The sequence below is a fragment of the Echeneis naucrates genome, chromosome 20 (assembly GCF_900963305.1).
Source record: "Echeneis naucrates chromosome 20, fEcheNa1.1, whole genome shotgun sequence".
Classification (NCBI taxonomy): Eukaryota; Metazoa; Chordata; class Actinopteri; order Carangiformes; family Echeneidae; genus Echeneis; species Echeneis naucrates.
This window is the reverse complement of record NC_042530.1, coordinates 6,007,000-6,022,361: the sequence shown is the minus strand read 5'-3', so window position 1 is coordinate 6,022,361 and position 15,362 is coordinate 6,007,000. Positions and strand designations below refer to the sequence as shown.

Below are 15,362 nucleotides of genomic sequence, written 5' to 3'. Positions count from 1 at the left end.
AGCCTTAACGTGTGTAATACGGCTTGTGTGTTAGTCCTGTATTATTGTACTGTGTCAACACAAATAAATGAAGCTTGTTTTCCTTCTACCAACATTGTGCACAGTGAACAATATATGTCTGGTACTGAAAGTGGCGTACAGAGGGCAGAAAATGAACATGCACAACCAGGGGTTCATGAGTGCTATGTTGACTGAATGTTGAAAGATGCATAAATAACAGTGCCTGCAGGAAAGAACGAAACGAAGACTATAAAATAGAAAAACCAAATCAGTATTGTGAAACTGCAGCCTGATGTCATATTTGATTCAGAGATATTGAAATGATGTCAAAATACAAGGACTCTTCATGAACAAACCAAGAAATTGTTTTCATCTGTTTCATTCATTCTTTAGTCAGTATCATCAACTTACTTTCATCATGGAACCAGCAAAAAGATCTGATATAAACAATTTGAACCGAGCTGAGTCTGTTTCCGGTCTTTATTGCTAAGCTACGCTAACCTTTTGGCAAAAGCTTCCTATTTAGTGGACAGATTTATTGTGGTGACTGTATTCTTATCTAATTTTCAGCGAGAAAGTCAATTAGGCTATCACGTAATATTTCAAACTGCTCTAAGCAACACCTGTCATGCATACATTATGAAAAATAAAGACCAGTACAGTGTATAAATAATAAAGAAATAAGTGATGTAATCATGTTTACATCAGTTAAGTCAATATGTTATATTATCTTCTACTGTATGCCCAAGCTTGCACTGAGCCTGAAAGCAGCCTCTCAAAACAAATAACAATAACCTTAAGGGAAATATGCAACAGAGCAAATCTAGCTCCCTAATACACTCTCACACGGGTATTCACATTTCAGCACTTTGCAAATCACACGTGTAAAGGCATAATAACTCGCATACCGGGAAAAATAACCAATGAAAAAAGAAACTCAACAGAAGAGACACAGGAGTTATTATCCTCCCAGGGCAAATGAAGGCCTGAAAGTTAGTTAGAAGATACAGCAGCATGCAATATAGGCCCCACATCCGATCCATTAAAAAGCATTATAACTGCCAAATCCACATTGATAATTACCAAAGAAACATTATGTAACCAAAATGTTAATATAAACCCCTCTCAGCTTAAATCTCACAAGTGAAACTAAAGTTTGTAAGTGTTGTTTCAGTCAATAAACCTTAACATAGGGCTGGTGTCTGAATATGCAAGAAATCCTCTTTTAGTAAAAGTGAAATTAACTTCCTTACTAATTTCTGCTTAATGCTCACAACTGTGTTTTTACATGGTAGAGAGTCATTACAATGTCAAAGGAAATATCGTTCAGTGGAATATGTTTGGGCTTAAGAATACAGTAAACCAGGAAATGTGCTGAAATTGTGTTGAAAGCTGTGACGGCACAGCAGCGTCATAAAGAATGGGTGATGTAACTGTAGACTGCTACACATTTCCAGGATCAAAGGCAAGTTAAACTGAGAAAGAAAACAGGTTCACTTTTCTAAATTCAACACATCACTGGTGGCTTCACATTCAGCCAAAAAGCAGGACAAATCATCAGAGAGACAGAATAGGACAGTATAGCCTCATTGTACGGAGTCTGGCAAGGGATCAATTTCAAGTGTATGACTCATTGTACCCCAAAGGTCCGGGGTCTCTGATTGCAGAAAATTACAGATTAAAGGGCCCTTCATACTGTCGCAGAAGTGCTCCCGACACACCGGCTGCCGTCTGAGAAGTCATATGATATGCAGGGTTGGTGTGTGTTTGTGTGTCTGTGCGTCACGGGAGGGCCAGTGGACTGTGCCGCTTATTTTTCACTAAGTGAGGTGAAAGGAAGATTGGAGGAAAGAAATGAAAGAGAGGGAAAATCAACATGCCCTGACAGTGCGTGTGTGCCAAGCCATCGGAAACAGACGTTAATAACCTCATAGTGCAAATGTAAAGAAGTTCTGAGGCGAAGTAGGACAATATTAGATAAGGAATTCTAATTCTAAGCCACACTTTCTCATTGTGGCACGTGAAAATGCTAATGTCATTTTAAAGAAATATGAAGCTTCAGCCTGTTTTACCTTGGCCAGTCCCTTGGAGCAGTTGACAGATAGCTCCTCTGAGTTTCCTGGCATATGACCTTGAGTGCTTTATTAATTTCCTTATTTTTTTAGGGCAATACCTCGGGCTATTCACCTAAAAGATGAGTCAGGGGATCACTTGAGGCATAAGATCTGAAATTAGACAATTTCCAGTTAAAAAGATTTCAACAGTTCATTAACTATTTCAATTATACATTCTTGTTAAAAAATATTCAAATTAAAATGATCAAATTAGCTTTTGTTTTATGTGTAAGCTACTTGTTTCAATTATTCAAAGGATAGTAATTATTTAAGGTATTTAGTGACATAATTGTTTTGCGTTAAAAATGGGAATAACTGCATTTAATTCATTCAGGTAGAGTAACACTTAAGTACAATGACGGCACTTCAAAGATGTAAATGAAGAAGAAAATACTTGTATAATGAATCTGAAATGCTTTGAAAAGAGACACAAACTGGCCCTCAACCACTTGCATTAAAAGTTTTATTCAAAAGAATGAGGAGCCAATTTGGAACAATCAAATCCTCCCTCGAGAGTATGAACTGGGAATTCATTTAGGATAAAAGACAAGTGGATTCATGTTTTGACAGACATCCATAATGCCTGTCACACACGGAGTGAAATGGCCAAAGATTCATAATGTATACCACGTGGCTCATTGTGTTTTGAAAAGCTTTGTACTCGTGTGTCATTTTTGTGAAGGTGTGAATAAGACTGAATATATTATCTGCATCATGGTAATTAATATACAAGAAGAAAGAGGCCAGGATATTCTTGCCTGCCTGTTAAATCCACATACAAATTGACAGATATCAGTAGAGACCACACGGAAAAATGGCACTTTAAGAAGAAGATGCACACTATGTGTGCATCGACCACAGCTCAGGAGAGGAAATGTAAATATTTGACTGAAAAGGGCATTAAACATAAAAATCACAACTTGCTATTCAATAAATATGTACGAGCAAACAATCAGTTTGAATTGCTTTTATTAGCTATTAATTCCATATGCAAATAATTAGTGACAGCATTGGTATAGCTTCAACACTGCAGGCCATGACTGATGATGGCTTATATAACAAATACTATGAATAACAGATCTGGATCCTTTTAATATTATGCCACCAAACACAAATTAGTGATACTGTAACGTCAGAAGATCTTCTGAAAGATTAAGCTGCTATGAGGAAGCTTTCCATTCCTGAACAATTAATATTTCCTTCTGAAAGGAAATCTGATTATTTCCTGCTCAAATTGTAAAGCCAATAGGAAATAAAACTATAACTATAACTTTTAATAAATGATTCATCTCAGGATTTATGCAACCCAAACACAGCCAAATTCAGGAGAGCACCAAATGTGCACCAGGCCTACATCAGCCAAACAAAACAGGCAACAATAAGACTGATGAAAAAGCTGAGCCCATTATCACCGCCTCGGTCTTCCAACCACGAGGGAGGTAACATTTTATGGTTAGACATAGCCTCTGTGCTTAGTCCTGCTATGTAAATATTAACAAGGAATTTGGAAAACATGAAGTGTGCATAAAATACATAAATTTATTTGTTTCATTTTCCATGAAAATGAGCCATTTTCCCAACAAAGGATCTTTATACCAAGTCCAAAACCTCCAACTTTGGCCTTACTATGATACAGGAGTTATTATGTCTGTTTGCTGGGGTATTCACCCCCCTAACCCTAACCCGCCCCCCTCCACTCAGCACACTTCCAGAATTGCCTCAGGTAGGGTATTGACATTTGGGTGTTTGTTTGCGCTCGCTAGTTTACTTTTCTAATATTATTCAAATGACTCTCAAAGGCTCTGCTAAGAGTCATAAAATCAAAATACTCTGCTTTTCTACCTAACTTTTATTTGACCTTGATGAAAACAGCATCAAGTCAAGAGAAAATGTGAAGGAAAATTTAAAAGGATTTAAGAAGAGACTGACAGGTGAGAGATTGCACTTTACATTGGATGCTTTTAAAGTCCTGAAGATGAGCCATTCAAATAATAAATGAGCAACCAGATTAGATCATATTCAGACATAAGGAGGCCATATGATGTTTTGTCTTTGCTGTAAGTTGTAAAGTAAAGAAACTACATCTAGTGATTTAGCGCGTGAGATTGAAACAACTTTTATCTCATTTTGTTATGGTGATAATAAAGACAATATGCTCACTCTTCATGGTGACTCTGACGTACATTTGAAAGAGAATAAATCAGTTGTGATTAGATGTGACTGCTGTGCCCACTTTTACTGTGTATCTGCCTCTTACGAAGTGTAGTTAGAGGGAAAAAATATTTCCACATGAAGGCAAAACTTAAAGCAATATTTACATTATATGCATTCTAGTGTGTGTACGTGAGGTACAAGTATAATATTACACATTGTTATCCTGTTCTTTTTGCATACAGATTTTTCATGTGGATACATCCAGAGGAGGAACGTACAGCACTGCAGAATGTGAAGTGAGAATATGAGGGAGACAGGAAAACTGTGACGAGACAGGTGGCAGTCATCAACAGCAGGGTGTCCAAGCCTGTCCAACAAAGTTTGAGTGGAAAAACTTGGATTAGATGAGGAACTTCTCAAGAGGAAATGTACTGTGTCTAGCTTAGCTCAATGTTGTGAGCATAATGACTGTAGTGTAAGGACAATGGATATATTATGTCTACATTACTATATTAGCACATTTCAGAGGGAGTTTCCACTTGAAAATAAATGTCAAAGCAAGCAAGTAAGTTTTGTAAAAGCAGGGTCATAATGCAGTTCAACACGACAGCATCAGACCTGCACAAGCATCTCTATAAATGACAGAAATCATATCTTTCTCAGCTGAATAGAGAATCTTTCGGTATAGGCAGGTAACACAGCACACTTTTGATGTAGATTTGGATTTTATCCTGTGCCTGAGGTCATTGTCACATTGAGTCAGTCTTTCAAAAAACATTTTTTTGAGCACACAGTACAAGATGGGAACATTGCTCATGTGCAGGAAATTCTGCTGCCTGTTTACATCCCTTCACTACTCTGCTGACCCACTGAATCTCTTCTTATCCTTTATCTGTTGGGCCAGGGCTGCTTGCCTCAGCTCATCACAACCGAAAACCTGGCTTGTCTGAACTTCCTCTCGCCCTGCCATCTACCAACACCTCGGTGATGCTGTAATTAGATGAGGGCTTGCAGCACGGGCAGATGTCATAAACTTTCAGGGACTAGTGACAGCTGAGCTTGACAGCATCAAGCAGAAGAATTTGCAATTCTAGTTCAAAGGTTTAGCCTTTTCTTCCCCAGCACGTTTAACCTGCAACGTTATTTATTGTCGTGTTAGGAAAGCTGAAAAAAAAAAAAAAAAAAAAAAAAAAAAAAAGGTAGATATTTTGGAGCTACAATTACCAAAGTGGTGAGGCGTACCAAAGAAAGACTCAGTAAATCATGACACTGCTTCATCAGAGCAGTCCAGGATTTAAAACATAGTTTATATATATGACTCGCATCTGACCTTGTAGGATGTCAAAGCAATATATAAAATCCTGGTTAACATTCAGTCACTCGTCGCACAATTTCTGCAAGCCAGAAACAGGGGCACACCAGTAAATTCAAGTGGCAGGTTTACCAGAGAAGTCCCTGATCCACATCCCATTTTCCTCAGTAGTCCTTTTCAAGCACATACAACATGAAACTATAGCTGCTGACAGTATTACATTCTGCTGTTTATAGGAATAATTGATGACCAGCTATTTATGGGGATGACACCAGTCTGCAGGGACAGATCTCTAACCTCTGGAAGGTTAGAGACGTGATTCATAGTAATGTGCCCGAAGAAGAAGGGAGAAAAAAGACAGCCGAGGGTGGAGTGTGATTTTTGGTCATAGCATGAGCGAGGTTAGCTGAATCTGCTCAGAACCATTTTTCTGACGATGGGCTTAAATACAAAGCTTGGTTAGTGCTCACACGTTTTTTTTCTTACACAGGATGCATGCACACTATGAGCCATCAGACTGCTTTCATCTGAGCCTGCTGCAGTGTAGCTTCATCAACTCGGGAGGCAGAACGTCTAAACAGCTGGATGCGCAGGTATCAGCTTTAATGAGGACAGCTTTGAGCTGACAATTTAAGTGGGCTGCATTGGTTCCTTCATAGCCCTATAATTAGCCAGACGTGCTTTTGCAAAGCAGGTTTTGCAGCAATGACTGCAGAAGCAAGCGCTAAGATGATTTCATTTTTTGCATCAGCATCACCTATATTGGTGAGTTAAGGGGAGAGAGAACCAGTAATTGGGGGAGTCGGGAAGAAGAGATGAGGGGGACAACAGCTTTTCAAGTATATTTTGTCTTCAAGCAGGGGATGATGTGATAAACCCCTAGTGTGTGTTAACATGCATGCAGCTGCATATTTCATAGTTAACTAGCTACCTGAAACACAGTCGCCCACGAAAAGCAGGTGTTTGAAGCGAATCCCAGGGATTAGGAAGAAGCACTTCCTCAAACAGGAATAAATACTCTTTGTAACCTCCGATGTGGCTGGGGTAAAGGAAGCGGCAGGTGTCTGTTGTGACCAATTACTGTATAACCACTGGTTACAATGTTCACAATGTACACGCTTGGATTTCAGCTGCCACTGCAGTGGTTTATCACAGGGAGCAGCTACAGTCTTTCTTTTTGTTCAGTGATGACAATGAGCCCGTCTCCCATGCTGCTGAAGACACAACTTACACGTGTTTCCTTTTAGTATCAGAAACTGTAGTTCTGTGACACTAAACAGCCAGTTTACAGTCCAGACGTTATCCTCTGTTAATGATGTGTGATAATTTAGGACAGATGAATGTGATCGTTACCTTCACATGAGACATGATGAACTTTAGGATGCATAAATCTTTTTAAGGTCAGCCTCTGGTATTTACATATCCATGATGTGGGTCTACTGATTGGGGAGGTATTATCTCTAATTAGTGAGATCCAATTGTTTTTAACATGAGAACATGTACTGTAAAGCTGACACTGTGTTTTCTTCCTTTGTTGTGATGGTTTAAATTAATGAATGGATCAGGTATGTTCTATAAACGCGTTGTTTCAGGACAACTCAGGTGTTCCACTGGCTATTTCCAAAGCTCAGGCTGAAGGAAACTTGATTAGAAGTTGCCAACAAATGAGAGTTGAATTACTTAGCGGGAAATACGGCTTCACCTCCGCGGCAGGAGATGAGAGAGGAGCACCGGGGGGAGTTTCATAGGTGGATCCATCATCGAGCTGCAGGACTGAGGCTGATAATGGAGGGAGGAATAATGTCCGACCACAGTGAGCACGGTCCTCTTCTCCGCAGCCCGCCCCCGCCAACAAAGCTGCTTCTCACGCTGCCACTGATCTCCCACATGCCCAGAAAGCAGTGTTTACTGCCCCCCCCCCCTCCGACCGGTGCGTGGTTCATTCCAGCGCTTCTGTCAGCCCGGCGCCTCATCAGTCCGCTCAGAGCAGGAGCAGAGAGTCCGGATGGAGAGGTCCACACCGGGCACAGAGCCTCTCCTGCAGGGCTGCTGATGGGGTGAGTTCAATCCCGGATATGCACCTGTCAATTCTTTTCTAACCTCAATCAGGATTTAAAAGTGAGGCTGTGTCTCAGATGATGTGTAACAAGTGGGCAGATTAGCATAGAGCAGACTGGAAACCTCATGGGGACTCTGGAGCCCCATGGGATAATGTAAATACAAAGTAGTCAGTCTGGAAAGAAACACATATTCACACATGTGGATGTAGTTTTCTCTGAGAGCAGTGTTTGAACGGTTTAAACCCCTTTCTAAAAGAACAACACATTGCATAGATTTGAAAACATGTTCCTCCAAACGGCAAAAAATAAAAGTGCTAAAGCTGCTTATCTAGCACTCAGTCAAAGGTTTGCTTTGTGATGACCTACAATTCTAACAGAAGACACATCCACATACTGTCCCTGCAGGTAACGTGCTTAGGAAAACTGTCCTGGGAGAAAACAGTGAAAATGAGAACATAACAGTTTCAGAAAAAAAGGCTTTTCCCTGAGAGAATGCAATCCATGCTCCCCTCGCTTTAATCGGGAGGTTCTGACAGCTTGTTTGGGCAGAAAGATGAAGCAGAATTGAGATGTCAAATAGCTTTTTTTTTTTTTTTTACCTGATATTGCATCTGGCAGCCTTTAGTTCTTTGTTGGAAATGTTTTTTGTCAGCAAACTGACTGCGGGGAAGAGGGTTTTAAAAAAATCTGAAACTGTAAACAGGAGAGGCACGTACAATATGTAAATATTATAACACAGCATTTACACTTTTTTTTTTTATTCCAGATGACTGCAGTGTTAACTATGGTGCTGCTGGAAATAATTAAAGCAAAGAAAACAGCACATAGTTTGTGGCCACCCATGAAATAATGAAACCGCAGCATCTGGTACGGTGTGGCTTTCCTGTGAGGGAGCCCATTCTGAAATTAAAATGAAATACATTTCCTTGGTCTGGTAGGGACATGAAGATTGCCTGTTAGAACTATCACTGTGTCCTCTTTCCTCCTGCTTGCACTGTAAAGTAAAAGTGCACGGGCCCTCTGATAGGTAATACGACGATAATCACTCTCTGTCCTAGTTTAACGTTTCACACTTAACTGAGGTTCTCAAGCATTCATGTCCAGTGAACCAGGAGGTGGCATCTGCAACTCTCAAGACAGCAACTGACCTGAAAGGAAACCGTCCATTCATGTCTTCAAGCCCTGTAGAATACAGATATAAACGTATGCAGTCATTTTATGTTGACAGCAGCGAACATGATGCTTTCCTGCCTCGAATCCTGTGACTTCATTCTCCCTGCTCTGTTTTGTTTTTCTTTTATTTATTCATTTGGCTCTCTGCATTGTGCGTCTGCCTTTCACAGAGTTCATGACAGCTGCTCTTTCAGACACCTGGCCTGTGATGTCAGCAGAGAAATTGTGGGATAGCTTTGCTGTTTGCTGCATATTTGATTGCCTGCTCCTTTTCTAACGGCTGTCCAATTTCATGGCTATTAGGCTTCTTAATAGGAGCGGGAAGAAGAGAGAGCAGACGGCCCATCAGTGTGCTTGGTTGGACCCTTTGATTAGAGGATATGGTTTGTGATGCTAAGAGACAGTGTTGCATACCACATAAATATGCGGCTGACAGAGACGTGGCTCATATTGTTCTTACCTGTCGGCGTTATTGATGGAGCCCTGTGACTGATAACAAGCAGATCAATCTGACACAACCCGTTGGGTGTAAAAGCTCGCACGGATAAAGCATCTCATGTATTTTAACAGTTTCTTCTGTTGAATTTATTCTGGCAAGAAAATCAACATGTGCTTGTAAATTCCAAAAAAAAAAAAAAACAACATTTGATAGATTTATTCATGAGACAGAATAATGCATCAGTGTCACAGCCAACATTAATGTTATTAAGGATCCAAACAGCTACAAAAATATGATCTTACAGGCAACATTTAAAACAATCTCAATTAAGGCCAATTATTTCAGCTGAACTATATCCATTAGCCAGACTCATTATGGACACGTTCACTGTCATCCAGATCCCCTCATGACAGCGTCACAGGGGAAAACATGAAAAATGAATGATGATATTTAATATTCAAGATAATGGGGGAAACTCCACTTACGAGGTACACGGGTCAAGGAAAGAAACTTTGAGCTGTATTTTTAAGAAGTTTGGAAGAATTGTTAAGAAGCAAGAATTAGCAGAATTTACAAAATTTATTCTGGTCAGAATGATATCTAATGGTGCTCAAATGCCTTTTCATATTTGTAATTTTAGGTTTTCAGTTCATGTGGTAGCTGGAATATATGTAGATTTTTTAGAATATTTGTGGGACTGGGTCACCTTTAAGTGCATACAGATGTGAGATGGATTGTTTCTGCACAGCAGAAGATTGCATAGTACAGGCTTCTTGCTGAGCCTCTCCCATTAATGTACTGATGGAGCTGGCATGTTAAATCTTTTCTTTTGAATCGGAGACAGTCCTCTCAATACGGAGCATTATTATTTACATTAACTAAAAACAGATGCTATGCTTTGTAAACCCTTAAATCCTGTGACGCCATGATTCCTTACAGAAGAATCTGAATCTGGGATATGAAACATCCCCAAATGAGAGCAAAAATGACTTTATTTAAAACAGTTAATTTTTGTAATAGAGGCCTGACTTTCATGCAAATCAAAGGGCAGCAGAGGGCTGATGAAACTGAATATTTATGGTTTTTTTAGACCTAGAGATATCCCAGAGTACTTTTGCCTTTTTAACGGCAGATGAAATTGCACTTGAAAAATTGTAGGCAGGTTGCTTGACAGCTGAAATGAGAAACTCAAGTGCTTTTTACTATTGTGAGCAAATCACTAAACTACTTCTCTTGTGAATAACGTGTGGATCTTCCAAACCCAGCAGCAACCATTTATTCTTTTCTTTCTCCCTGCTGCAGAATGCATCAACTTCCTGCAGAAACCCTTTCTGAATCATCTTGGCGTTTGGCTGCGGGGCTGTGAACAGCTACCATGACTTACCCAAACACCAGCGTACTGGCAGCCAACCGCAGTGGAGCTTTGGACAGCTATGACGCTGGGGGAAACATTTACCGGCCCTTCTCTGTTTTCAGCGTGCTCACTCTAACTTTGCTGGCGATGCTGGTTGTGGCCACATTTGTCTGGAACTTGCTGGTGCTGGTGACTATTTTGAGGGTGAGGACATTCCACCGGGTCCCACACAACCTCGTGGCTTCAATGGCGATCTCCGACGTGATGGTGGCTGCTCTGGTCATGCCTCTGAGTCTGGTCCATGAGCTGAACGGCAGGTTGTGGAAGCTGGGCCGTGTGCTGTGCCAGGTGTGGATCTCCTTTGACGTGCTATGCTGCACGGCCAGCATCTGGAATGTGACGGCCATCGCGCTGGACCGCTACTGGTCCATCACCAGACACCTGGAGTACACGCTGAAGACACGCAAAAAGATCTCCAATGTGATGATCGCACTCACATGGCTACTGTCCTCCATCATTTCTCTGTCGCCTCTCTTCGGCTGGGGCGAGACATACTCAGAGGGGATGAAGTGCCAGGTGAGCCAGGAGCCATCCTACACAATATTTTCCACCTTCGGAGCGTTTTACCTCCCGCTATGCGTGGTGCTGTTTGTTTATTGGAAGATCTACAAGGCTGCCAAGTTTCGCATTGGCTCCCGCAAAACCAACACAATCACACCAATGGCTGAGGTGATTATTCATTTTCCTTTTATAAAACCCCCCCCATGCCCTCCCTCACCCACCCACCCCCATCCTTATATGTCGCAATATCATTATTTTACCTCTCCTGATACATCAGCTCACTGATGCCCCTGACTGACAAATATGGGCTTCGGAGCAATTATCTATTATAATGCCTGATGAGTTATTCATCAGCAGTTGGGGAAACATAAGAATCTGACGTATGAGCATATGGACAAATAATTGAAACCATCCTGCTCATCACTGCAGCTTTGATAATGTGTGTAGGCAGAAGACAGAGGGCTATAAATACCACATCTTTGATGGGCCACTGCACCTTTCATGGTTTTGGTGTTTCTCTAATCAAAGGTTACACTAAGAACTCAATCTATTATGCACACAGTGGCAAATCTGTAATCAGACTAAGCTTCTTCATGCAAATTGCAATTGCTCCAACTTTCCACCTGTCCAGACGATTTGAAATACAATTTAAAACCCCCCAAAACACATTGATGGCCTACTTACTTATTGATTACACTCCTTTTCAACATTTTTCTTTCTCCTTATCAGAGCAATTTATGGAAATTGCTTAGTTTCAGCATTCAGAGAACTTGGAAAACATCCATTTTTATAACATTCCTAGACTGACTTTTATGTCACTCTCCATTATACAGGCAATCACTCTTGAAATTAAATGGAAAATGTTTTATTACTAACTTTGCTTTCCACAGACATACCATATGCGTCTCATTACCCAGCCAAAGTTTATTCTCATTATCTCCCAGCATACATTGAAGAGTTAAGACACGGAGCCCTGCAAAGTATCAACACAGAGCTGTGATATCAACGAGAGCATCGGTGTCGAAGACAATAAACCTCCTGCTCTCATCCATCAACACATCCACTCAAACACATGGGGACATAAACACATCGACTCATCACACCAGAAACACTGCATCGACAGGCATGATTCTTGACCCAGTTGCACAAACAACTTGACATGCCTGAAAAATGATGATGCTGTTTTATTAACTTCTAGCTGTCCAGCTGTGTAGGTCCATGGCTGGACGTTAAACATGTAAAGCACATTTGTGTTTTTTCTCTTGATTACTTATACCCCTTTAACATACAAAAGAAGCAGAGGAAAAATTCACGAGGCATAAAAGAAAAGTAATATCTGCACATCGGGGACAGCCCTCATCAGAAAATCTGGAGATCTTGATTCACATTCACTTTCCTACTTGTCAACAATGGAGCCATCACACAATCAGCTCGGCATAAAGACTTCAAACAGCAAACCTGCCTCCGTCCAAGCTTATAAAAATTTGCCTACCAGCAGCGCTGAACTTAATTGCCACTTCATGCAGTCTTAGTTTAATTCCAAACAGATCAGTCATTTTCTGACAAAGGCCAGGACAAATTTTCTGTCCCTGTCCGACCACAATGTTTCCATCTGACCTCCAGCACTTAGCAACAAGAATAACTATTGTGCTCTGCGTGTTGTGTGTCTCATATTGTAAGGCAATGAATAATTCTCTATTTTGTTGTCTCCGGGTGATGAACTAGAGACACAGGGCCTCATGTGTCAGTATGCAGGTGCAGGCACACACTAAAAATGTAGCAAGACAAAGAGAAATGCACAAAAGCAAACTGCTCAGAAACAGCTGTTGAGGGTTTGTGTTACTTGCTGCTGCGACTTTAAGGAGATCATGTTGTAAAAAATTAACATGTAATGGGAAAGGATAAGAGTTTAAAGCATGTCATCTCTCATTGATCTACTGATGTGTTGTAAAGTAAACCCGCCCTCCCAGCAGTACTACGCTTTTAACTTCATGGCCCCAGCTATAAATGGGCTTTATCCATTTATATTTCCTCATCCATCTAATCAGCCGTAATCTTTGATGACCAGAATCGACTGAACTTGAATCGAAGTTCCTCCATCCTGACATGGTTTCTTGTTTAGAATGCTGGTCTGCGTGGATATTTCATCGATTTACACATTAAGAGGGACAGTTACTTGTTTTTTTTTTTTTATAAATGCTGTTATGCTGCCGGAAGATGTGGATAACTTCATCTGTCTACAAACCAAGAAGTCAAAGTTGAGCCGTGCAGGGGAACATGTAAGAAGAGACAGAGAAAGTCAGCAAACATATGATGTCATTTTCTCTTCTCTTTCCCTGGCTGTACAGCATATTTGCAAAATGCCACAAAATTGGCTGCTGGAAAATAATGCAGATTAGGACATGGCTCAGCTCTGAATTCAAGCTCTGTGCCGTGTGGGTGTATGAAATAAAAGAATAAGCTTTGGATTGTTGATCCACCTGTTGATTCTCTCTCCTGCTCAGCAGCATATAATCCATCTTTTGTTAAGCAGCTAGAAATTTTTCACTTCAGGAAATACTTTTCTTCGGCCTGTATTGTTAGATATTATTTTTCTCCTAATTCAAAATAGGCTTGGCAGATTGATTACGAAATCAATAGAGTAACAGATTTTTGTCTGATTGGTTGTCGCTCAGGTTAAGGACGAGACTCAGCAGCCTCAGATGGTGTTTACTGTGCGCCATGCCACTGTGACCTTCCAGACGGACGGGGACACATGGCGTGAGCAGAAGGAGAAAAAGGCGGCGCTGATGGTTGGCATTTTGATTGGCGTGTTTGTACTTTGTTGGATTCCCTTCTTCATCACCGAGCTCATCGTGCCACTGTGCTCCTGCGATATCCCGCCCATCTGTAAGAGCATCTTCCTGTGGCTGGGCTACTCCAACTCATTCTTCAACCCGCTTATTTACACCGCCTTTAATAAGAACTACAACAACGCTCTGAGGAACCTGTTCTCCCGCCAGCGTTGAAACATAAACGCAGACTTGGCTGACTCACTACACCAGCATATATGCCACACTGTTACTCCTGAAGACAGAATAGGACTAATCTGTCACGCCATCATCCCACAGATGGATGATACCTTTAAACTGTGTCTGAGAAAAAAAAATAACTGTCTTAAAAAATGTGTTATTTTTCTTTAGGTTGTGTGTTCGTTGATTACCACGGTGTAGTCACCTCATAGCTGAACTAAGACAGATGTCTAAGATACTGTATCTGTGAACAGAAGAATAAATTGGTTGTGTTGTGGCAGCAGCATATACAACCATGTGTACATGTTGATTCTCTCGGCGTTTCAGCCCTATTAGGGTGAAAGTCATATTAACTCCACGAAATACAGTTTCATCATCTCATATGAGGCTGTGGGGAATCATTTCAAAGTAGAGATGGAAAAAAGCTTTTAGAAGGCAACAAAATGAACCCCATAAATAACAAGAATAGGCTGTGGATTGTTTTTACTCTAACTTACAACAACAAAGGCTCATCATGGTACAAAATAATTTCAAAGTAAAAATTTGAATTGAATGCAGGAAATAAGGGTTTGTAAGAGCCAAGATTAAATTATGAAATGTTACACGATATTGGTATCCATGACCACTCAGGCTTCCTTCGCAATACATACATCAAATTTCTCATTTCTGATTCTGATCAGCTATACAGCTACAGTATTCCCCCTGCACACACACCCACACTATCTCATACCTTTTATGAGAAGCATTTCCATTTCCAAGTCATTTTCACTGACTCTCAATGGATGCGTTTTTGAGTAAACGCGCCTCAAAATAGTCGCATCTTATCTCAGATTAACTGTTTATAAGAAAACTGTAAAGCCATTGGGAGAATCATCACAACTGTTTCTGGAGCCCAAAAAGTCAGAAATAGGGACATGTTTCTTCATTATACACAAAATCAAAAGTGCAGAGACGACATTCGTTTGAAAGTACAGCGCATAGTGTTGTACTGTAAATGTGGAGGTGTGGTAGTAAGAGAAACTGATTTTAAGCAACAGGGAATATTTGTAATGGGCTCAGTACTTAAAACTTGTGTTTCACTTGGTCAAGTTCTGGCTTTCTAATGCGGGTTTTCATGGTTTTCTTATGATTCTCCTATTCCCTGCACTTCTCACCTTACTTCTTCAAGTGTAGAATAAGTAAGT

The 15,362-nt window shown here is 40.6% G+C and overlaps 1 protein-coding gene across 2 annotated transcripts; it reads left to right on the top strand.

Moving 5' to 3' along the window:
- Positions 1-10,627: 10,627 nt before the first annotated feature.
- htr5ab (5-hydroxytryptamine (serotonin) receptor 5A, genome duplicate b) lies at positions 10,628-14,175 on the top strand. Of its 2 annotated transcripts, none has more exons than XM_029529487.1 (2): positions 10,628-11,335; positions 13,843-14,175. In XM_029529487.1, the coding sequence occupies exons 1-2, from the start codon at positions 10,628-10,630 to the stop codon at positions 14,173-14,175; spliced, it is 1,041 nt and encodes a 346-aa protein (XP_029385347.1). The 2 variants fall into 2 exon arrangements, with proteins under 2 accessions (XP_029385347.1, XP_029385346.1); XM_029529486.1 differs by having other exon boundaries at positions 10,628-11,340; positions 13,839-14,175.
- Positions 14,176-15,362: the final 1,187 nt, after the last annotated feature.

What these genes read in the sequence shown, in the direction of transcription:
- htr5ab (XM_029529486.1), top strand. Translation starts at nt 10,628, where the DNA reads ATGACTTACCCAAACACCAGCGTACTGGCAGCCAACCGCAGTGGAGCT. An exon ending in ACACCAATGGCTGAGGTGAT is followed by an intron (nt 11,341 to 13,838) that starts TATTCATTTTCC and finishes ATTGGTTGTCGC; the next exon opens with TCAGGTTAAGGACGAGACTC.